At 51.3% G+C, this 23,851-nt stretch overlaps 1 protein-coding gene across 1 annotated transcript; it reads left to right on the top strand.

The window, feature by feature from the left end:
• The first annotated feature begins 1,266 nt into the window (after positions 1-1,266).
• On the top strand, positions 1,267-23,796 carry SCD (stearoyl-CoA desaturase). The gene is made up of 6 exons (XM_080400959.1): positions 1,267-1,698; positions 5,463-5,748; positions 13,084-13,214; positions 17,086-17,291; positions 18,547-18,779; positions 20,045-23,796. The coding sequence occupies exons 1-6, from the start codon at positions 1,672-1,674 to the stop codon at positions 20,242-20,244; spliced, it is 1,083 nt and encodes a 360-aa protein (XP_080257085.1). The 5' UTR covers positions 1,267-1,671; the 3' UTR covers positions 20,245-23,796.
• Positions 23,797-23,851: the final 55 nt, after the last annotated feature.

Genomic DNA, 23,851 nt, shown 5'->3' with positions numbered 1-23,851 from the left:
GAAGTTTCTCTCTGACTCATAACAGCTTTCACCATCTAGGAACATCTTCTGACACGGGCTCCCTGTTTCAGTGCTGTGTCTCCAAAAGTAGGCAAGACACAAGTTCCTGATGTAAAACTTAAACACCGACTCCTCTCAGACCTCTTCATCCATCACAGTGCAATGAAAAAGGAGAGGCATATTCTTCCCCCTTTCTGAATACCTCTAAATCCAGAGAACAACTGGGCTACTGTTATTTTTCATTGTCGCTTTTCCCTCCCAGAGATTACAATGCAGCTCACTTTTGACAGCTGCCACTGAATCAGCCCTGCTACGTCCAAGCAGGATCAGCCCAGGGACAGACTCTGCAAGGTCTTGGTTGCCCACCTGCACCTCGCAGATCAGCTCCACAGCTGCAGGGTAGCCTCCCAGGCAGGACTCATGTGAGGGGATACAGGCACACTTTGAAATGGCTTTTGACATCCTTGTTACACTCCCAGAATGACTCATGTGTCGGCGGGGGACAGAGATTGAACACGGGACACAGCATGAGTGGGGGAAGCAGCTGAAACAGGTCCTGGCCAGGGTGGTGGCACTAGGGCACCCCAAGCCTTGGTGCCAAGGGGCTGAGGGTGCCTGGCACAGCGACCACATGGTGGGGTTAGGGGAGCCGTCTCCAGGCTCTGCCACGGGCAAGGTTGTACTTGTAATAGCCCTCTTGTTCACTTGTAATGGTGAAGGTCTCCTTGGGATAGAGCTTGGCTTTTCCTGTTGCTGGCATTACTGGCTAGTGAGCAGGTTTGTTACAGAAAACAGCCGACAGCAAACTGAGCGGCTCCTTTTTCCTTCCACCCTCTGCCAAAAGGGACTGTTTTCTGGGGGGAAACGGCCAGGATTCTACGTAAAACGTTACAGCCAACATTTTCCAGACTGTTGCTGCGTATCGAGATAAACACCTGAACAGACGTACGTGCTGACCCGGACACACAGCTGTGGGTGTGCTTTCCCTGGCAGAGATGGACCATTTTTACTTACTGCATGTGTGTGTAACACGCTTCTCACGCAGACCCCCTACACGGCGCGGAAGTTTTGCGCTGAAGCCCCTTCCCTCCCCGCCGCAGCAGCTGGCGAAGGGGCGCCCCGACACCCCCAACCGCCGCGCGGGGCCGGGGCCGCGCGGGGCGCGCGCCGCGGGGAGCGAACAGCAGATTGCGGACGGCCAATGGCGAGCGCGGGCCGAGGTGGCACCAAATTTCCCGCAGCCAATCGGCTCGCGAGGAGGAGGGGGAAAAAAAAGAGGAAAGAAAAAAAAAAAAAAGCGAGAAAAAAAAGCAGCCAGGCATCATGAGAGAGCCTGGCCCTCGCCATCCTACTCTTCCTCGGCATCCTTCCTCCCGCCCCCCGGCGCGCCCCGCCCCCCCTCCCCTCCCGGGCACGCCGAGAGTCGCGACTCGCCGCCCGCCGCGCTGACCCCTCGCATCCCCACCGTGGGCAGGGGGTCACCGGAAGGCCGGGGCGCGGAGAACCCAACCCCACCATCCCCCAGGCGAGCAGCCCCGCTTAAATACCCCCGCGCCCACCTTCCGGCCGCACAGCTCGCCGGGCGAGGGGCCGCCGCCAGCCTTCTGCCGCCGCCGGGGACCTGCGCGCCCGCCCGCCTTCCGCCGCCGAGGACCAGAGACGAGGCCGGCCATGCCTGCGCACTTGCTGCAGGAGGAGGTGAGTGGGGGGCTGCCGGCGGGCCGGGGGCTGCCGGGGCTTTGTCTTCCCCTCACCCCTTCCTCCCCGCGGCGCCGGCGGCGCTGCCCGGCGGCTGTCTTGTGGGAAAGGGGTCTGGGCATCCACGCGTGTCCGCGCTCGCGCACGCGTGTCCGCGCCGGTGCCCTCCCGGTGCCGCTTCTCGGTGGCGCGGCGATGCCGCTCGGTGCTGGCCTGGGCCATTGCCCGAGCCTCGCGGCGCAGCGTGCGCGGGGCCGGTACCGGCCTCGGGGTCCCTGCCCGCGGCGCGCGCCCCGGGCACGCCGGGCGTCAAATGCAGGTTTGTCTTGGAAACTGCCGTCGCGGCATGGTGGTAGAGGCTGTCCGGGAAAGGCTTTTGTGCCAGGAGGTTGTGGCGGTTTTGGTAACGCTCAGGCTGTGATTATTTTATTTTTTTTACTATTATTGTCTTAATTTTTTTAATCATTATTTTTTACCAAGAAGAGGCTTTCACTTGCAGTGTTTCTAAGTCAAATGTGGCAGCAGGGAGCGTCTCTAGGACAGACGCAAGGTGAAAGCAGCCCAGATGAAATGAATGACTGTTGTCTGCATTGCCTGAGCTGAGCAAACATGCAGTGGGGAGACTGCCCATTTTTGGCATAAGAAGGTCTGAGTAACAGCCCGGCACCAGGAAGATACACAGAGCTGCTGCATCTTTAGAGATTTTCATTTTATTTTTGCCCTTCCTGGCAGCCACCCTTTGCCTAAGGGGAGGCAGGGGCTGGATTTTGGTATTCCTGCTCCAGCCTTCTCATCCTTCCCCCTTCTGCTTGTGCTGAGGAGTGGAAGTAAATCACAGCCCTGCTGTCTTGCCTGTCACCAGCACACAGGGTCTCGCCCTGTCCTTTTGTGCACGTGCTGTGACCTTCCAGGGATGCTGTGATGTAAAGAACTTTACTCCTCTGCCCACCCAAAACGCATGCGAAAGGCAGTGAGCTCAGACCATGTTTCATGGCCTTGGCATGCATTTTAGGGCATATCCTGGAGGCTGGAAAGAATCCTGTCCCTGGGTCACGTTGGGCATATTCAAATATACTGGACCTGAGATTCAGTGCCCTGGGGCCCCAAGGCTGAACCCAGCGTGGGAGCCTTTGAGCTGCAGTTGGCTGGGTGCCAGGATCACCTATGGTGTGTTCAGCACTGGTAGGGTGAGGGGGGCAGGGGGGGAGATGGGGAACACATCTGTTCTGCAGATGAGAGCTGCAAAGTCATTCAGAAATGAGGGAGAGCTCAGGAAAATGGTTTAGCTGACCTCATCCCCCTCTCAGATGCAGACTCCGGATCAATCATATTCCCATTTTCCTTGGTGGAAGCCACAAGAGCTGCTATGGCCATAAGGGGGTAAAAATCCTCTTTCTTCTTCATTTCCCTGGTCTCTAGCTAAACGGTTGCCCACTTTCCCTCCCACTTCCCCCCCATGCTTCCCCCACCAAGTCTGTAATGATGGAGCTGTGTTTCACAGCTGCTTTTATAGCCCTTCTGATGTAAGGGTAGTTTACATGTGAGAAATGACCAGTTCAATTATATCAGTGTAATTCCAGCAGCATAGGTATGCTGGTAAAATTCCTCATGTTGTGGCTACTACAATTCTGGAAGAAGAGTTTGTTTTTTTTCCTCTGCTGTTTTCTTTGCACTCTCCTTCGTCCTCCTCTGCCCCATGTAACTTTGACAGTGACATAAGCTGTTGCAGAGGAGAAAAATGCAACACCAACCCCACATTCTTACTCTGGAAGCAGCATGTCCATATGGGGAGTTACCCATCTAATTATACCACCAGATCTCTCTTGGGATTTTTTCCTGCATAGACAAGTCTTAGGTCTTTTTGGTAGATTGTCTGCCAGCCAAGGAAGAAAATTGTGCCTTCCTGCCAAAATGCCAGATGAGAATATCTGACACTTTGGAATGGGCAGGACTTTTTCTTACCTAATCTCTGGATTAGAAGAAGTTTCTCACGGCCCTTTTGGTGGGGGGATTGCCTCGGAATTTGCCGGCAGCTCGGAGTATCATACCCTCAAAGCACTGACTAGGAAAGCTGGCAGAGATGGCCGGCAGTCAGGATGCAGAGGAGCTGGTCCCAAGCTCAGCAGCTGCCTGGGTTCAGTGACAGCAGCAGGATACTTTGTGTCCAGTTTTTTTCCCTTCTAACCTTTGATTCCAGAAGGAAAAACTTACGGGGCTCCTTCTGTAGGGATAGTTTTACTTCCCAAAGGTGGGGAATCTGTCAGCTTTGCCAGCTCCTCCTTGTAGGAAGGTGTGTCTGTAACCCTCTCGTTTCAGCCCTTGGGAAAGGGAGGAGTTGGGGTGGCCACGTAAGCTGCCTGGCCTGATTTTAATGCCTCCCTGAAGAAACCAGGCCACGGCAGGATGGTGGTCTTTTACAAATGCCGGGTGCCTGGGTGGAAATCTGCTGTTGATTCAGGAGAGACTTCTATTGGGAAAGGAGCTTTCCCAGTTTGGCCGTGCTCCCTGGAGCCACGGTCCCGGCTCCCACTGGCCTTTAGTGCCCCTTTGCATGTGGAAGTCGTGGTGCGGGTGTGGGGGGACCTGTCCCTGGGGCAGGTTCCCAGGAGGCCGGGGGTCACATGCGGTGTTCCCTCCCACCACTTGTGTCCGTGCACTTGGCACCCCATGGGTCAAGCCCCGCCAGGGCCGGAGCTCCGGCCTGACAAAGGGCTGCGAGCACCAGCAAGCACGCGGCTGTCATGATGGAGATGGAAATCAGTGATTCAGGGTTCAGTGACCTGTCTCATTAGGGCCAGTCCTGCCCGCTCCTTTCGTCACGCATGCCTGGTCGGGCAGGCTGTCACTCAGCCAGGGCAAACAAGCCTGTGCAGAGGGAATGTTGTGTCACGGTTACAGGAGGGAGCCAGGAGCCAGGCTGAGCCAACTTGCAGCTTAAAACTTCCTGTCAGCGTGCTCGTGGCCTCGGCTCAGAGGACAGCCTTCCCTGCCTCGCTTTGTCCAGCGTGGAAAGTGGGAGTGGGATAAGGGGCTTAGAAGCAGGCATGGGGTGGGAGTCATAGGTCTAGCTGGAAGCACATCACTCGGCTGCTTCTGCCCACTGATCTCCGAGCACATCAGCCTCACCATGTCCCAGCCTGGAAGGTGAGGCAGGGGGAGAGGAGGAGTCACCCCAGAGGAATCCCCCTATGGATGTTCCTGACGTTCCCCCAGTGATCCCTGGTGGGGTGACACAAAGAGGCAGGATATCAGGAGCGGCCCCATGATTTACAATAAAACTGTGTTTCAGACAGGTTTTATTTATCTCCCTCCTCTTTGTTCATTCACAAGATTTCCTTTATTGTTGTCTGCTTCTACACACGTCCAGACCACAAGCCCACCTAAAAACGCCCACTAATAAAACCGAAGGAAAATGAAAAACCTTGCAGCCTGCAAATGATCCCGCCAAAGCTACTGTGGAAAAAGGACTGGCTTTCAGGTCTTTTTCTGTGCCTTCTGCACCCTGTCTGCCATATACCTCCTCTCCCTATAACGATCAGGCCCCTTCCCTCTCGGGCCATGACTCCATGGGGCCAGAGCATGCTCTTCTCTGTGCCAAGGGCTCAGCTGAAAGAATGGAGCCTGCCAGGGAGATGGCAGGCTGTGAGTCTAGGTACTGCCAGCCTAGCTGCTCGTGTTTCTACTCCCTGCATTGGTAACCACCAACTTCTTGTTTTGTTTTCCTTTTTTCCTTTCTTTAAAATGTCCATTGCCACCTCTGCAAGGAGTTCTCCTCCGCTTCCAGCACCACCACTGTCAGCACCCTTACCTCCCGGGTGACCAGGAATGGGGATGCCATCGTGGGAAAGGACTTAATCAATCATGAGGACTTGGCAGGAGACCGGGGCATGATAGACGATCTCTTTGATGAGACCTACCAGGAGAAAGAGGGCCCCAAGCCCCCTGTGCGATACGTCTGGAGGAATATCATCCTTATGAGCCTGCTGCATCTAGGGGCCATATTCGGGTTGATGCTGATACCTTCTGCAAAGATCCAGACACTGGCATGGGGTAAGCATGTTCCTCTGTTTGTTTCTTGGCATCTGCAAACCCAAAATCTGTTGGGTGGTATTTTTTTTTCCTACAGGCCCACAGACTCAGGGAGAAGAAGGAAGTAAGTGGAGAGCTCCTGTTAGAAGAAGCTGCTTGGGCAGCTTCACAGCAAGTTGTGGGAGGGCTTGCTAGTGTCTCTTGGAAGGTCACGTGTGAGGGGGAAGGATCTGACAGGGGACTGCTTGGCTGCCAGAGGAAGAAACTGAATTCACAGGCATTAGGCTTGGAAGTAGCCCACACCTGAATGTGCAGCCACTTGTGGGGCGAAGCACAGAGAGTGTTTCATGGAGCACTGTGACAGTCCCAGAAAGCTGGGAAGAAAGATGCTAGCAAGAGCACCTTAAGGGCTGCCTGGGGAGGCAAGATATAGGGTGTGATTTGGCATGAGGCTGCTGCCCAAGGACAAGACCCATTCCTGTCCTTGCCAGGGGAGGGTAAATCCCCTCAGAGTCTCCACATGAGTCTGCGGGGAAAGAGACAAAATACAGTTGTGCTGAAGGTAAACGTCAAGAGTTAAGTCTGAATCTCAGGTCTCTCTATCTTAAAAAAGCATGGATTAGACCCCATCATCCCAGAACTAAGCCTGACAACTTTCATAAAATAAATAAGCGGCTCTCCAGGCAGCAAATTCCAGCGGAAAGGACAACCCAGCAGAAGGTAGCTAGGAAAAGCTCCCCTTTCTCAGAGACCTTGCCCTGGGTAGGAACCAGACTTCTCCTTTGACTACTTGAAAGGCAGCTGGGCCCAGGGCCCAAGCTGTGGGGGAGCCTTGCTTTCCATGAGCCTTTGTGTGGACCCCTGGAGGAGTCAAGAAGTCAAACGGCTGCCAGTGGGGAGGTCAAGAGCCTGCATCCAGCCCCTGCCTTCCTGTGAAACAGAGCATCCTGAATCAAAAAGCAACAGTCTCTAGTTTGAGACTTGCTGGCATAGCTTTCAGTGTCAGTGGTGCTCCCACAAAGTCACACCCTCAGGGTCACTTGGTCGGTCAATGGCTGTGAGCAACAAGCATCAGCATCGTGGCTGGACTGGCTGGCCACTGCCTCTTTTCCTCCTGGACCATCTCAGCCTCCTGCAGGCAGAGGCCTGGGGGACGAGCATCACTGGGAGCCACAGGACTTGCTCAGAGGCTGGCTGTAGCATCTGCCGAAGCAGAGACACCGGCATGTTCCCTGTGCAGCCCATGGGGCCTTTCAGGGGGTCATTGAGAGAAGACTTTGCTGGGCCTTTCCCTTGTGGAAACCTGACAGGCTGCCCTCCTCCGTGGGGTGGCAAGGCTGGACAGAACACGCAGCCTCAGTATGACCTTGGAGGAGTGTTTCAGGGCCCTTGGTCTTGCTCTACATGTTCTGTCCCCAGGCTCAGAGCTGACAGCCCAGGTCCTCCAACCCCACCCAGGTATCTTCAGGGCTTTGCGGGGAGGAGGAGGAGGGAAAAGGTGAGTTGGGTTTATTAGTTTCATTTCAAGCTGCTGAGGTGCACCGTGATTTCCAAATCCATCCAACCCTTCTCCCTTGAGCTCCCCTGAGATGCTTGAGTGTGCTCGAGCATCTTGATCCAGAAGGTTAATGCTGCTTTGCATTCTGCTAATCCCCAGTTTACCTCAAAATGGTCTCTGAGGCAGTGTCTTTGCCACCACGAGCCTGTTTGAGATGTCTGTATGGCGTCCCATGGTATTTCGTGGGCATCTGCCTTGCTTTTTACTTGATGCCAGTCTCTCCTGCTCTCCTTCCTCAGTAAACTCTGATGTGAAGTGCCAGTTGCTCTCCTGCCACTGTGAGGCACTGTGAGATTCCTTGGTGGCTTCTGGAGTGACAGATGTTCTGGAAATGGGAGAAGGACATGGAGTTTGGGGGAGCCGCACTGTTCTGGGCTGGCTGGAGGTCCATCCTGCTTTATTAAAGCTGGAGTAGCTTCACAGAGCTCCCTGTCCTGCATCCTTGGCACTTGTTCTGGGAAAGGGCCACCCTTCCCTGCACCCTGCCACCAAGTTGGAGCTTTCCCCTATAGTCCATCCTCTCGCAGTGCTGACCAGAGCTGGGATACTCTGATCCTCCACAGGTCTGACTTCTCAGCAAGGCTCCTTGCTCCTTTTTGCCTTGCCCTTTTCTTGGTTCATACCTTCCTTTAGCACATGCAAGGCACCTGTGGCTGTCATCTTGGTGACTTGCTGTTTTTTTCCCAGTGCCACCTGGTAGCGAGGAGAGGACTACAGTTCCCATTTTACACGTAGGGATAGAGCAGCAGAGAGTTATGTTGCTCCCAGTGATACACCATGAGCTCATGGCGGAGAACTCTCCTAGTGGTAGTTCCGGAGCTGCTGGGGGTTTTGCTTGTTTGTTTTTTTTTTTCAGATCATTCCTTCCTTAGGCTGTGTACATATGATATAAAATTAACATGGCCCCAGATGTTCTCTGCTGTGATGTTACAGGCAGCTGTGGTGCCTGGTAGCTGATCTACCTTCTATATTCTATTCTAAGGAGCAATCCCTTGCTTACACTCTCTTCATCCAGGCCACTGTCTCCTTGATGTTCCTGTCCCTCTGAAACCAGTTATATTGGTGACTGTGTCCTCTTTTGTTTTCATTTCTCTGTGTGCTAATTCCTCTTTGTCTCTCAAGCTCTCCAGCCCTGCCTTCATCATTGTTTGCTGTTCTGCGTTGCTGTGTGCATTGTATCCCCTGATCTCTTTTCTGGTACAGAGCTTCCCAGAATGAGCTGGGGTTGATCAGGTGAGAGCTCACCATAATGAGAGCTGTCCGAGCCCTGCCAGCGCTCGCTTTCTAGCCAGCTCCCCTTTTATTTACTGTCCTCTGTGCTGCACTTGACAAAGTCTTGTAGTCTTCTCAGGGCTCATGGGAAGATTTCCGTCATTTGCCAAAAGGCACAGAGACCAAGGCTGGAAGGGCAGGATGCAAAGGTGATTGGCAGTTTCTCCTCTAACTGCTCTGAGCCTCCTTGGAAAGGTGATTTGCAGGTTGTCTTCCTGGCCCTCAGGTGCAGCAGACTGACGATAATTTGTGTTAACCCCCTATTGGCCTGGCCAACAATGTCTGTAAAACAGTGATGGTTCCTCTTGACATGGTGCTCTGACACCTCAGTTTCCTGCAGTGCCAGAAACGTGGGGTGATACCGTTTGCTGTTGCTGCTGCGTCGTCTTTGCACCAAGGGGAGTCTTGCTGGGTAATTTAGTCAACGCTGACAGCCTGAAAATCTCAGCTAGTGCTACTCCCGGGGATGTTTACAGAAGTTAGTTGTTACTTTCCCATCAAGACTACCTCTGGCAGCACCTCCCCACTCTGGTGTCCTCTCCAGGCTTAACTAGCAGGTGGTGTGCTTCGCCTCCGAGTGTGGAGGGGAGGTTCTGTTTTTGTCAGATTTTACAGTCGAAAGATGTAGTTTTCCCTTGCACTGAGCAGAAGCCCAAGGACACCTGCTGGAGCAGGGACACCTCTTTGTGTAAACATCCTTGGTGTTGACTGCAGGTGACAATGCCTTTAGCACATTCCTGACTTCCCATCATAACTTGAGGTCTGAATCTGGGCCCTAAAGAGGTAAAGGCTGGTGAATCATATAGACATGACTGAATCTGGAATGTTTTGGGTTTAGTTTTTGGAGCACTGGGTGTATATTACTGCCAGAGGGCATAATTCTTTGTATTTCAGTCGAGTGGGTCATTGGGAGCATCACCTGTGAGCTGACAGTCTCTTGGATACTTCAAAGCCTGGTGTGGAAGATGACTGAAACCTCAGCTGATGGAGTCCTAAGTCCTTCAGTCTGGGGCAGCATCACAGGGCAGCTGTGAAAATCTGTGCTACTTTGTTTCACCTCTACTCTTTCCAGTTTCATTCCTAGTGGATGATCTTGGAGGAGCTTTTCTTCTTCCGTGTGAGATGCTGATTCCCTGGCTGTGCAGTGATCATTATTGTACTTGTTTGTGGGGATGAACCCTCTTGAGTCATTAGGGTGCTGGATTCTTCTGTTTTCCACCAGGCTTTTCAATCTTGCTGTCTATGTCCTGTCACTCACAACTCCTAGGTATGGCTGCTGAAGCTAATGGTCCCCAGGTAGGGCTTGGGTTTCCGTGGGGCTGGGTGCCTGGGACTGGGGATACGCCATGTATGTGTAGACTGAGAATCAGTTCCTTTCCCACAAAAAGTGTCTGCTCAGTAGATAAACTACAGCTGCTGTATATGAGCAAGAGGAAAGGCAGCACAGGATTATAATTAGAGAGGCCATCACATTGACCTGGGACGCAGCTCCAAGAGAAGTCAACGTGAGCTGTGGAGGTTCATGGGCTTTGGATGAAGGCTGTGGCTGTTCTGTGCTGGGGCACCTGAAAGCAGTGGATATTCCTCCAAATTTCTAACAAAAGCTTTCAGGCAAGGCTCCTTGAAAGCAAGTACTAGGTTGTCTGGTTTCTGGGTCTGATGGTATCCCCCACTACACATCTCTTGTGATTCCATGTGCTTGCTGATATTTCTTCATTGCTGGTGTCATCTTTTCCTGATGTTGATATCCACAGGCAAATTCTGAGAATTGCCTCTATAAAAGAGACACAGATGAGCTTCCTTCTTGCAAAGCTGACATACCACAGTCCTCCGCCAGGGTTGTCTTCCTGGAGGCCTCTGTTACCAAAAAAGTCCCAGTCAGCATGTGAGGATACACCAGAGAGGGAAGCCTGAACTCAGGACTATAAATAGGGCCTGTACTCACGTAACCTGGCATTTACTTTCTAGCACTATTGAAGATCATGAATGATTGCATAGTTAATTTCTGTCCCCAGTGCACCATTAACTCAAGCCTATTTGCCCCACAGTGGAGAGCTGGGCTCTTTCCCTAGCAAGTTGTCCCCCACATCCAGTGGAAGCTGCCGTTGTTTATCATGGACTCCCTGTCTGGTGTTTTTCATACTGTGTAGGCTGGAAGTTAAATCCAGCCTCCTGGATGCTGCTCTCAGCTCTGCCATAAACTTCTTATCACTGTTGGAAATCTACCTCAGCTACTGGGGTGTGCACTGTAGGCATGAAGTTGCCCAGAGGTTTTATGAAATGTGGTTTGCAGGGTACAGCTGCTTATGTTCGAGGGAGAATGGTGGTGAGTCACCCTTCTGCCGCAAGTAGGAAGTGTCTGAAACATCCAGGAGTGGGTTTCATTGTTATTGCAGTGTCTGAGGCCAGAGAGGCTCTGCAAATCGGAGTCGTATGTTAGGTACTTTTTCAAGGTTTGCTCTTCTGTATGAAGCTGTGGGGATAGTAACTGATTTAAAATGGGTCTCAAAATCTAAAACCAACAGGGAACTGGTCATGAGTCAGCATCGTGGGGCTGTGTGAGACCTTCAGGGTGTCCAGCCTAAGTGCTGTCCTGCCAGTAAGGCCAAAGGGAGACCTGAACTAAACGCCCTGCTCCAGCATCCCTCCCTTCTCCCTGTGTAGGCTTGGCCAGCTCTGTGAGCTTTGCTCAGCTCCATTGTCTCTTGCAGAGGCTGGATCCTGCTGTATTTGCATGCATTTTCATCCCTTCTTGCACCCTGTAAATCTGCTATGATCAGTGAGTGTTTGGCTCCTCCAAAGGACTGCAGGGGTGTGCTAGTCTGCGGCTTGCACCGTGTTCGGTAGTAGGTGGGGAAGCTGAGGGAGAGGATGAAGATGGGACGTCAGTCAGATCAGCAGACAGGGAACATCACTGTTACACAGCAGGATGGGAGTGAGGAGCACTTTGTGCAAGTTTAAGGGGCCAGAAGAGGATGTTAAATCAGACAAGACAGACTTTTAGCAGATAAGAGATTAGGTTTGGAATGTAGAAAAACAAAAAGGAGGTGACAGAAGGAAGACGGAACAGGAGATGATAGGAAATACAGCCTGGGTTATTTTGAATGAAAGAGCAGGGCTAGTGCCTTGTCCATGTCTCAGGGCTCTGATTCCAGACAAGTTTCTGGCAGAGTACCTATTTCCTAGGTGTGAGATAAGCTTGATTAGAGGCATTTGGCTGGACTGCATGGTATTGTCAAGCATACTAGCGATTCCTATCCATGGTTTTGTGAGTAAGAATAAGGTGCTGTTTTCATGACTGATCCAACTGGCTGAAATCTGCAAATTTATACCAAGGAAGGTGTTTCCCCAGGGGGACTGGTAAGAAGGCATCCCTTCCCCCAGGGGACTGAATGTGGATCAGTTGACCTGTGCACAGATGTGCACCCTTCCCTTTCCATGTCTGAGCTTGCAGGGCAAGCTGTTGAATGTCCTCCATCTTTCTGCCGAACTGCCTGACACTTCCTTCCTAGAGAAAGAGTTAATCTTCAGATCAAACTTTCTTCTTATCCCCAGCTTCCTAGTGTAATGCTGCTATGACTCTGTTTGGGTCTTTTCTCCATTTCAGTTCTAGGACCAGGTGCTGGAAACCAGGTGAAATTACAGAGGTTGCATGAACATACAGACCAGGGTGGACATAAACACATGATCCAGAGGGAGAGGGATGTGGGGTTTTTTCCTGGCTGCCAGAGGGGCAAGGATTTCCCTCTGACCTGTGTGGAGAGGGAATGCATGAAGCACATGGGCATGGCTTGCAGTGAGTGGTTGGCCTTGAAGTTTCCTTCCTTAAATGGTGCAGGAGCTGGGCAGAGGTGGGGATCAAAAAGACCCTGGGAACAGGAGCCTCTGGGAAAATTTTAAGTCAGTGGTGGAGCTGAAGGTGAAGCCCAGACTTCAGTGGGATGGTAGGTTAGATCTTTCTGGAGCCAGCTTCTGCTCAGAAAGGGAGCAGAAGAGAAGCCTGACCCTGGGCTTGAGCTGTCCCCCTGAAGAGCTGTAAGATGATCTACTACCTCCAGGTGAAAAGAATGCAAAAGAGGTTAGTGAGGAGTGGTGAAACAGGAAAGCAGGACTCTTGATTATTTGAGGTGGGAGGAAAGGGAGAAGTTGTTTCCTGGTGAACCACAGAGCAGTTACCAAAGGGCTACATGGAAGTGGTGGCTTTGTACAATTTTGGTGGTCCTGCATCATGACAGACGGCACTGTACTGAAGCACCAGCCCTTGAGATAAGTCTTGTAAAGGGGAGCTTCCTCCCTTGTCAGAGATGAAGAGCTGAAGTGATTTGCCCCACGTTGCTCGGGAAGCCTGTGGTAGGGTAGCTTGGGCACTCTCACTCTGATTTTTATTGCCTCAGTCTGTGCTCTCCATGGGTGCCTCTCTTGCTTATACAGCTTTGGGGGACGGCCTGCCTTTGAGTTGTTCTGCCTGAAATTTTGCTGCAGGCTGACTTGCTCTAACTGCTCCAACACTTACTTTTCCTCTTCAGCTGTTTTGTGCTTCCTGGTGAGCGCTCTGGGGATAACAGCTGGATCTCACCGCCTCTGGAGCCATCGGTCCTACAAAGCCACGCTGCCCCTGCGGATCTTCTTGACTATTGCAAACTCTATGGCCTTCCAGGTAAGCATCTCCTCACCTGTGCCGCTGGTCCTCAGAAGGAAGTGCCCCCCTGAACCCTTGTCTTAGATATGGGGCACAAGCTGATGGAGAGGTTACTCTCTCCTGCTGACTCTTGTTAGGAAACAACCTGCCGTTTCCATCTAACACTGCGATGCTGGAGTCCATCTTGTCTTCACATTTTCTAGTACAGAGGGTGACTCTGAGACGAACTGGGAGGGGAGAGACCTGTCAGCCAAGACCAGGGGTAGGATAGCTCTCCAAAGCAGGGATGTACCCTTCCCTCAAGGTGTAGGCTCCCTGTGCTTGGTGCAGGTCCTGTGAAAGAGGTGTGGAAGTGCTAAGTGCTTTCCTGGTGTTGCCTCACCCTCTTGCTGCACAGCTGATAAAGGGGGAGAATCTGCAGGGCCTGGGGAGCCAGGCTGTGGAATTTGCTGCTGCAGAAGGATCAAGAACTTGCTGAGATCATACCGTTAGGGGGATGCTTCTTTGGCTCAGAAGAGTGGTATTTAGGAATAACACTGTTATTCCGAAACAGTCACAGCAGTGGCTTTCATAGAGTCATCCCAGGTCAGTGGTGTTTCAAGGAGAGAAGGGCTGGGCCCACTGAGAGTGGCACAAGTGACTGCAGGCAGCTGATAAGCACCTCAGGATATTGCCTAATGCTAGGAGAGCACTTCACAGTCCCTAACAAAAACAAACCAGGAAGTCCTTAGGGACTGTAGAATGTAGCAGAAATGGCCCTTTAGAAGAAGCCAGAGTGAAAACCCGGATTGGCATGGCACAGAAAAATCCTGCTGGTCTGTCTGGTTTGCTGCTGTGAGGCAGCTCTAGTGGCACTCCATCCTCCAGCTGTACCTCAATGGGCTTCTCACAGGCTTGCTCACGCGCAGGAGTGTGCGCAGAGACACCCCACCCCCCATACATGTAATCAAAATAGGGTGGGAACGGTTTCTTTTAGCCTTGAAAAACTTTCTAAAACATCATTGACTTCCCTATCCTTCATTAGCACCAAACCACAGTCTTTCATGAGGAAGAGGAAGGACCAAGCTGCTAATTCCAGCTACTGGTCCAGCACTCAGAAAGGGAATGGGATGGGTTGCTGTGTATTGGCTAGTCCTGTACAAAGACCATCTTTCACAGGGTTATAGGGCAGAGGGGGAAAGAATTTGCTGAGCTATTGCTGTAGGGGATAGCAGCAGACAAAGATGAGAGACAGACAGATATTTCAGCTTCAATAGGAACTAATCCAAAGTTTTACTGAAAATTCAGTACCATTCCCCATGGATTTTTTGTTTTTTATAACAGTTACTTTCAATGACTTCAAGAGAAGGTTTATTTTCAATTTACCTCACTCCTGCTGGCAGTAGCAACTCTTAAGACAAGACTGGTAACTCTTAAGGCCAGAGAAGACTATAGTTCATCTTACCTGAGGTCCCGCAGAAAATGACTGTTGGCTACTCGGAGACCTGTGGCTTGTGTTCTCAGAGAATTTGGGAACTCTGCCCCTAGTCAGCTCCTCCACCTGTGCAAGACCAGGCAGCGGCAGCACAGAAGCTCTCCTGGTTATATAGCCTGTAGCTGGAAGCTCCCAGGGAAGAAGGCATTCTCCCAGGCTTTGCTTAATGGCCTCAGAAAGCCATGATATTCAGACAAGGTTGTAGTTAGAGATGGTCGCAAAATAAGATCTGTAGAAAAGATAACATGCTGAAGTTTGGGTCAAGATAGTGACTTTTCAGCTTTGACACCCCTGGTTGTGTTTGTAGACAGGGTGTGGAAGATGAGGTGGTACCACGCTCCAGCTGCGGTGCATGGTCTCTTTCCAAATCTGTGTGTCTTGCCATCAGCAGAAGGATTTCCAGAGACAGAGAAAGCCTCCCAAGATGTGCAAGCCCAAGCTGTCTGTCAGCTTTCAGGCTGCGCTTTCTGTGTATTGTCTGGAATGTGAGAGGCTTTGGGTCACAGGTGAAACATTCTAGCAGGAGTAATGGCCCTGTTTCTCTGCTTACATCATGGTTTAACCTCAGCCAGCAACTAAGCACTACACAGCTGCTTCCTCACTGCCTTCCACGCCCCCAGCGGGATGGGGAGGAGAATCAGGGAAAAGGTAAAACTTGTGGGTTGAAATAAGAACAATTTAAGAATAGAAATAACATAAAATACAGTAATAATAAGAATAACAACTGTAATGAAAAGGGGGGAGAGAGAGAGGAATCAAGCCCAAAAGGGAAAAAAACCCTAAAGCATCAAACCAAAACCCACCAAGTGATGCACAGTACAACTGCTCACCACCTGCTTACCAGTGCCCAGCCAGTCCCCCAGCAGTGATCAGCAGGCCTGGGCCAATCCTGCCCCCCCCCTCCAGTTTTTGTACAGAGCATGACATTCCATGGTATGGAATACCCCTCTGGCTAGTTCACTAGACTAGTTGGCTAGACAGGTCACCTGTCCTGGCTGTGTCCTGTCCCAGTTTCTTGTGCCCCTCCAGCCCTCTCGCTGGCATGGCCTGAGAAACGGGAAAGTCCTTGACTTGGTATCAACATAAACCATCAACAACTAAAAACATCAGTGCGTTATCAACACTGTTCTCACACCAAATCCAAAACACAGCACTGTGGCAGGTACTGAGAAGGAATTTCACTCTGTCCCAGCCGGACAGTGTACTAGTGGGGAATGCTGAGTGACCGAGCCCTGGCTAACATCAGTAAGGGCTGGTGACACTTGGAGGTGCTCAGGATTTGGCTGGAAGGAAGGCAGCAGTTCCCAGTGTTTGGAAATAAGTGAGACTTGAATCCTGGCCCGTGTCCATCCTTGCTGTATTGCGTGGCCTGCAGGTAAATCATTTTATCTCAGTTGAAGGAGGAGGGGTGGTTACAGCACTTGACAGGGATTTGAGCTGCATCTCTGCTACAGGTTCTCTGCCAGGCAAGAAATAGGGATGATTATGCAGCTTCCCTACCTTCAAAGTGTTTTCAGGAAAAGTCCTGTGTACTTAGGAGATTAAGGAGCAGCCAACAGATGTGTGCTTGGATCTGTGGTTCATGTTTTGTAGGATGGTGTAAGACATGGCTTTAAGCACATTGAAATCCTGTTATAAAGGAATGAGCACAGGCTCATTAAAATCTATTCTCAAAACTGGCCAAAATAATCATTTCGTAATACAAATGATGAAAGCTTTGACATTTTCCAAATTGTATTGATTTTGCAGCTTAGTGGAATGGATGTGGGGCTGAAGGGGGCATTTTTGATGACTCGTCAAAATGATATGTTTATTCTGTTTCTGAAGAGGGGCCTTAATTTTAAGACTATTCAATTTCCAATAGGGAAAAAAAAAAAACCCACCAAAAAGCTCACCCCCAAGTTAAACAGATCTGATTTGGCAATCCTGAGAAAAGCAAGGCAGGCTGACCATGGAAGATGTCAGGAGGAATGCAAGGGGCAGGTCGATCAGTCCCAGCTGGCCCGCGCAGGCATGGGGACAGGTGACCAACAGGAGCCAAACGTGTGAGGGAGGAGGCACTGACCAGCCAATGGGGGCTCGTGGTTGCAGGGGTTGGGGAACAGGCTGACCAGTCGGAGCCCGTGATGCTGCAGAGGGTGTGCAAAGCAGAGCCTGAGGTTAGCCTGTTGCACCGAGAGAGAAAACGCAGCTCACCAGAGCAGGGGGTTTCAAAGACAATTGAGCTGATGCAGCAAAGAAGACCCAACCTCTTGTTTTAAAAGCCAAAACCCCCAGACCCTAATGAAAGATAAAGTGACTGAGACAAGTTCAGGTCAACGGAGCTTAGGTGTCTGAATGTTTCAGGCCCTTTTGTTAATTTGAAGGGAACATCTCCAGCCCTGGCCCTAAGTCTCCACTCCTGTTGCCTTGCAGAATGACATCTACGAGTGGGTCCGGGACCATCGTGTCCATCACAAGTTCTCCGAGACAGATGCAGACCCACACAATGCCATGCGGGGCTTCTTCTTCTCCCACATTGGCTGGCTGTTGGTGCGCAAGCACCCGGATGTCATAGAGAAGGGCCAGAAGCTGGACCTGAGTGACATAAAGGCCGACAAGGTGGTGATGTTCCAGCGGAGGTGAGTGGTGGGGTCGGCCCCAGCGCAGAGCCATGAGGGATGGAGTGGGAACCCTGCGAATGGGCTGGGGACCCCAAGCACCTTTCATGGAGCATGAGGGGATTGAGGGCATCATGTGAGAAATGTGCAATTAGGTCTGCCCAAGGCTGTGCTGTGGGATAAACTGAGAAATGAGCTGTGCCTCTCCTATAGAAAGTATTTAGGAGCAGGTGCTACCTCCTGCCCTCACACACCCCTTTCTTGCCCGCCTACCCTTTAGCATCTTGCCAGCAGTGAGCTGAACTTCCCACTACAAAGCACCTCCATAGCCCAGCTGTTGCTTTGGCTGGACCAGAGCCTACCTGCAGTGCCTCTGGGCCATCCTTGAAGATGCTGTGGTTCACCTTCCGGGCCATGCCTCTGCCCCGCTCCCATCAGTCTTCTGGAAATAGTGTGGTGAAAGAGGACTTGAAAATGGAGACATGAGAGAGGTGGTAGCTGGGAAGGACAGTCTTGGTTCACAGGTGCCTCTTGGATGGGGTATCTCTCAGCTGTCTGGGGCTCTGCTGGGACTGATCCCCAGAGGAGGCAAGCCTGTTACCATGGCTGTGGGGATGAGGGACTGAACCCATGTAGTAAATACCCTCATTTGAGAGGTCCCTAGTCCAGTCCCAAACAAAACAAGCAAGATTTATGGCTTTCCTCCTTATTGTGCCTGGGATTTTTCTTGTGGGTCATCAGAGAGGCTCAGCTTCCTCTACTCCCATCTCTCTAGTGTGAGGGACCCTACATGTTCGTCTGTTTGGTGGCACAAGTGTTCGTTGCTTGCACTTGTTCTGGGTTATATTGGTAGGCAGGGCCAAGTCTGCAAGGAGGAGTTGCAGCACTGGGCTGCAGCGGGAGAAAGGACCTCTGCAAGCAAGGGGCTGCCTCTGTGGGGACCAGCATAGTTGAGAAGCAAATGGCAGATGAGGCCAAAAGCAGCAGCTGGTGTCTGGACTTACGGTGATTGGGACATTGCCTTGTGCACATGTGAGATTGAGACGGGGAGAACAGGACTTTAGTTTGAGCCTCCTGCCTGATGACAAGACTTGGGAGTCTCTAGGCATGGCTTCTGTGCATCCAGGACAGAAGATGCGGGCTCGGGGGTGAGGTATTTCTGCACTTGATTTTCCCTGTACAGCTGAGCACAAATCCTCCAAAGGGAGGACTGAAGCAATCCCTCCTGTCCTGCCTGTGCCACTGAGCGCTTTCCTCCTGGTCCCTTCCTTTCCAGATACTACAAGCCTTCGGTGGTGTTGCTGTGCTTCACGCTGCCCACTGTAGTGCCCTGGTACTTCTGGGATGAATCCATCATCATCAGCTTCTTCATTCCAACCATCCTGCGCTACACCATAGGGCTCAATGCCACTTGGCTAGTGAACAGTGCTGCCCACATGTTTGGCAACCGGCCGTATGATCAGCACATCAACCCCCGGGAGAACCCCCTGGTCAGCCTGGGGGCCCTAGGTATGTTGAACATTTATGTCTTTTGCTGCAAGTAGACTATAGAGCAGAGACTGCCCTTGGGGGCTGCAGCTGCTTCTAGGAATTTCTGTGAATCCAGGTGTCCCCATTTCCTCCTGCACCCTTCCCCTCCAGCCTTTGCATCTGGGGGTGTTTTCCAGGCTGGCCAGTGAGTGCATAAGGGCAGTGGGGTTATCAGTTCCCACCAGCCTCTCTCCAGGCTGGAAGGGACTCTGCTACACTTAGCACCTCCTTATCTCAACAGCAATATTTTATTTACCCTGCTCAAAGGTCTCTCTGCCCCATTCACGAGACTGAAAAACATGCTGCAGTCTCTACTTCTCTGTCTTAGATTTCATAGAATCATTTAGGTTGGAAAAGACCTTTGAGATCAACTTGAAATCCAGCAGATGCACATTTGGATGTGTTCTCAGGGAAGCTGGTTATTTTGGGGGTACTTGGGGATGAGACAAGCGAGATCATCTCATGTTTTTTCCCAAAATTTTGGGGACATAGGAATGTACATCCCACAGTCAGCGTTTGGCCTGAGTTGTTCTCCCAGTCCCAAACCCTCAACTGGCTTGCATCACTGTACATCACTGGGGCTGCACTGGTTTCCACCATCAAAGGACCTGCTTGTGGATTTTCAGTAGTGTGGGACTTGAACTGCAGAAACTCAGGGGGGTTAGGAGCAGAAGTCCAGGTGATGTCCCTGAAGGGGTGAGCATTGAAGCCAGCATTGACAGTGTCTGGAACAGAGGGTGGCTGACTGGGGTAGATAGACTTCTACAAAATTATCTGCATTAATCCCACCTGGAAATGCCCTTTGGATTTGGCATTAGGACTGCCAGCATTGTAGGAATATTGATTGGCTTGGCTTGTTGGGGACTTGCTGCAGGTCAGGCTGGTAGCTCAACCAATACCAGAAGGTGTCTCATGGTGGCAGAGGAAAAGCTCTTAAGATTTCCTTGGTGGTTTAGTGCAGCTGGTGAGCCTGAGCCTTTCTCAGTTCCTCACCACATGCTTGTTTTCCTCTAAGGCACCATAGGTCCTCTGTGACTGTCATTGCCTCCTTTGGGTCAGCCTGGGCATGCTGGACCATTCCCAAATGCTATGTGGTAGATTGTAGAGAGGTGAGATTGGGCTGAGAGGAGAAAGGAGCCTGGCCTCAATCCAGAGCCTGTTTTTGGAATGTGGTTCTTTGGGCCAAGATAAAGGGGCCATCACCTCGAGCTTCGCGACATCCTCTCCCTGGTCATGTTTTGCAGGAGAAGGCTTCCACAACTACCACCATACCTTCCCCTATGACTACTCCACCAGTGAGTTTGGATGGCGCTTCAACGTAACCACAGCCTTCATTGACCTCATGTGCTTCCTGGGGCTGGCCAGCGATCGCAAGAAGGTCTCCAAGGAAGTCATCCTGGCTCGGAAAATGCGGACTGGAGATGGGAGTCACAAGAGTGGCTGAGTTCCTGATCCCCTTCACACACACATCCACACCTCTTTCCTCCCTTTTTTCTCCCTTTCTCCCTTCCTGACTCCTCTGAACACGCTGGACAAAGGTTTAATGTTCTGTTTACTAACTACTGAATAATGCTACCAGTTTGCTTAAGATAATGATAATGAGTTTTAACCCCCCTCCCACACTGTATTTTACGTGATGTATTGAAGATCTAGGACTCTGCCTTTATAATGCAAGGCCACCCCTTCCCTCCTGTGATCTCCTTTTCCTTTTCCTTTCCATTCTTTCTCTCCAGCCCTGCTACCCTGTCTCCCACTTCACATTGCCCCGGTCTCTCCTGACAGAGGAGCTGGTAGGAAGCAGCCGTCGCAGCCAGCTACATACCATGGAGTTATGAAAGCCTGTACCAGCCAGTTGAAGAGTTGAGCCAAAGTCAGTGACCCTCTCCCCACCATTTTGCCCCCAGAATTCCTTCCTCTGTCCCTTCCGCTTTCTCAGGGGCAGCTGACAGATGTGGCATGGCTAAATTGCTCTCCCTGGGAAAAGCAGCCCTGTCTGCCCTTCCCTTGCCATCAGAAAAGAGAGTTGTCTCTTTCTGAGATGCCTCTTGGGAAGCATTCTCCCGCACTACATGGCCTCTCTGGCTGGGCAGAGGAGAGCCTCCAGACTTCTGGAGCTCCAGCCAGGTCCACCGTTGGCTCAGGGGAGTCTGGTGGCAGCAGCGGGCACTGAAGGGTGGTCTTGGTGACCTTATTACCTCCTCCCTCTGGCACTACAGCCTCTCTCCCTGCACTGCCCACTGTGTGCTGTGCCAGGAGGGACTGAAGGCAGAGCCTGGCCCTGGGCTCCATGGCCCCTTTAGAGAGCCACAGCGAGGAGGGGGACAGATGGAGGGGTGTACCACTGGCTTCTGTGGGGCAGCACCAGCCTGGGGTGCTTCTTTTCACCACCACCACTGAGATTTTTGCCAGCAAATGGGAGTTTGCCAAAACAGAGAGGGAGAGAAGGATGTAAACCAAAGCTCTACAGCTGAGTTAAGCTGCTTTATGAGCTAGAAGAACAGGGTCTCTGGTGGGTGGCAGGTGGATGTCCTGGTGTCCGTACCTGCCCTGCTGATCCGCATCCCGTGCTGAGCACAGGGCCAGGGAGTGCCTGCAGGCATAGGGAGGGGTGAGGGTGTCCGCACGAGCAGGTGGCTCCATCCTCTAGGACTCTGCTGGGTCAATTAACAAGTGCCTGAGAAACAGCGATGCAGAGCCAGGCGGTACAGGGTCTCCGGAGAGTCAAGACCTCCAAGGTGGGGCACTGCTGCTGGTGTGGGCCACCTCCAGGCTTCCCTACCCAGGGTCCACCGAGGTGGTTTGACATTCCCCCTTGCTCCTCTGAGGGAGTGGGAAGGGGAGGTGAAAGCAGCTCCTTGTTAGTCCCTTAGTTTGCCTCCCAGTCCCCTTGGCGAGCTATTTTGCCACCTCGCTCCTTTGCCGGTGAGGAAGGCAGCGAGGGTGGCTGAGCCTGCAAAAAGGTCAGTTATATCACCGAGCCAATGTGGGTACGCAGCTGGAGGGCATGCTGGGGAAAGAAGTCCTTGTGGGAGCTGTTTCCTGCAAGTTGCAGAGACTGCAGCTTGAGTTCAGGCTTGGGGTTAGGGTCTGTCTGGGTCTCATGGTGCCAAGTCCCTCACTGGGCTGAACGTGCTTTTTCCCCCCCCCAACTGTCCCCATTATTACTAATTTTTATTCTTATTAGTTGTACCAATAGTATTGTTTTTGCTTAAATGCATCAAATGGAGCTGGAGGAAAGCACAAGAGGTGGCCAGAATGAGGTGACACTGAAGTGGGGTTTGCAGCGTCTCCCTTACTGGGGCAGGCTAGGGAGGGCAGAAACGAGCAGAGATGGATGCCAGCATCTTCTCTGCAGCTTTGCTTTCTGCTGCTGTGCAACGAGTGAGGAGCCAGGACAGCTCTGTGATGTTCTCCTTAACAAAAGCACATTTGTTACTCAGAAAAGGCAGCCTTCTCCTCCCCTTTTCTCTCCCTGCCACCACCATGGCCTTGTTATTGCTCAGCAACGGGACCTTTCAAACTTTTGAGCCGTCAGGAGCAATGTGGTCTCCAGCCAAGAGGTACAACAGGAAGGAATGGAGCAGGGAGCCCTTTAGCAGCTGGTGTCAGGAGACACTGAGCATCATGACTGCCTGAAGGCTGGCTGGAGCTAAAGGGAGTTGTGCCTAGCATTGTATCCTACCACTTAATTAAAAAAACAACAAAAAAAAATAGAAAACCAAACCTCAAAAAGAAGATAAACTGTTAGCTCTGTAATTGCTGGGTGACTTCGGTCTACTCTAAACCCATATGAATTCATAGCGATATCCAGAGAGGATGAATTTGCTCCAGCTAGTCAATTTGAAAGGGGTGTGGGGAGGGGAGAAGGTGGGCAGAATGATTTACTTGCTGCTGGTGCCCCTAAGGTGTTGTGTGACATACCCTACAGTAGAGAAGCATGCTGTGACATGCTGCAATATTTCACATCCTGTCAGCAGAGAAGCAGGGTTTGACATCAAGGGTTCCTTTCAAATCTGAAGTGCTTCTTGGGGTCCAGAATCTGGAATTAGGGTGGAAGCTGAGGAGCAGCAACCAAACAGTCCTGGTGTTTGCCCAGTCACTTTAACAGTAGATTGGCAAATATCTCTGGGTGCCTTAAATCTTTCTTTAATATACATCGAAGTATTGACAGCTATTTGCCGTAACTTTTTTTTTCTTTCTGAATTACGAACATTTAAGGGGTTTCTTAATTATTTAATTGCCTACATTGAATTGTGGGTGCAGGTGATTTTGAATGTATTTGAGTTAGAATTTTTGTTAGATTAAGAAACAGATACAACACTTTAAGTAGAACTTTGTTTGAGATATATATATATATATCACATCTATAAATATATATATATTATTTTTTTTTTGGTGGCATGTTTGTATCCTGGACGCATTGTCTGTATGTTTAGCTTAAGTGAGTCTGTGAGAGGTGGAAGCGGAGAAGGCAGCAGCGGGACCTTGTGGCTAGAACAGCTGTCTGTCCTCCTGGGACCCGTGCCCAGCCTGGCTGCTTGCTCACTGCACGACATGAGACTAAGTCACTTAAAAGTGCTCCGTGCCTCAGTTTCCCTGCCTGTAACAGGGTTGTGCCAGCCTCCCGGCGTGTGGCGAGGCTGGGAGCCGCCTGGCCGAGTGCGGCAGAGGGGGATGTACGCACTGGCCCGTTTGTTTTCCAAAACTGTTCCCAGCCCCGCTGGTATTTTGAAGAGCAGATGTCCAAGTGTTGGGGTGTTCAGGGATGGATTGGAAAGTTGAATCTGCACATTGTCTGAGCTCTGTCACTGTTGAAATGTGAGTAGGATATGATTTTTCACAGCTTAGGGATTTCTGCATAGTAGTATCTCTGTTTTGTGTACTGGAAAAAAAACCACCCAACCTTTTTGAAATAATTTCTACTAATATGGAAACAGACATCTGGTTGTGCTGATCTGAAATTTTATTTGTTCATAATAAAAACGTTACTTTAAAACGTGTTGGACTGAGGGCATGGCGGGCCGGGCTCCGTAAAGCAGGCGACGCCCCAG

Source organism: Falco punctatus, assembly GCF_963210335.1.
Source record: "Falco punctatus genome assembly, chromosome: 9".
Taxonomy (NCBI): domain Eukaryota; kingdom Metazoa; phylum Chordata; class Aves; order Falconiformes; family Falconidae; genus Falco; species Falco punctatus.
The sequence above is the reverse complement of the archived record's forward strand: the minus strand, read 5'-3'. Positions and strand labels throughout refer to the sequence as shown.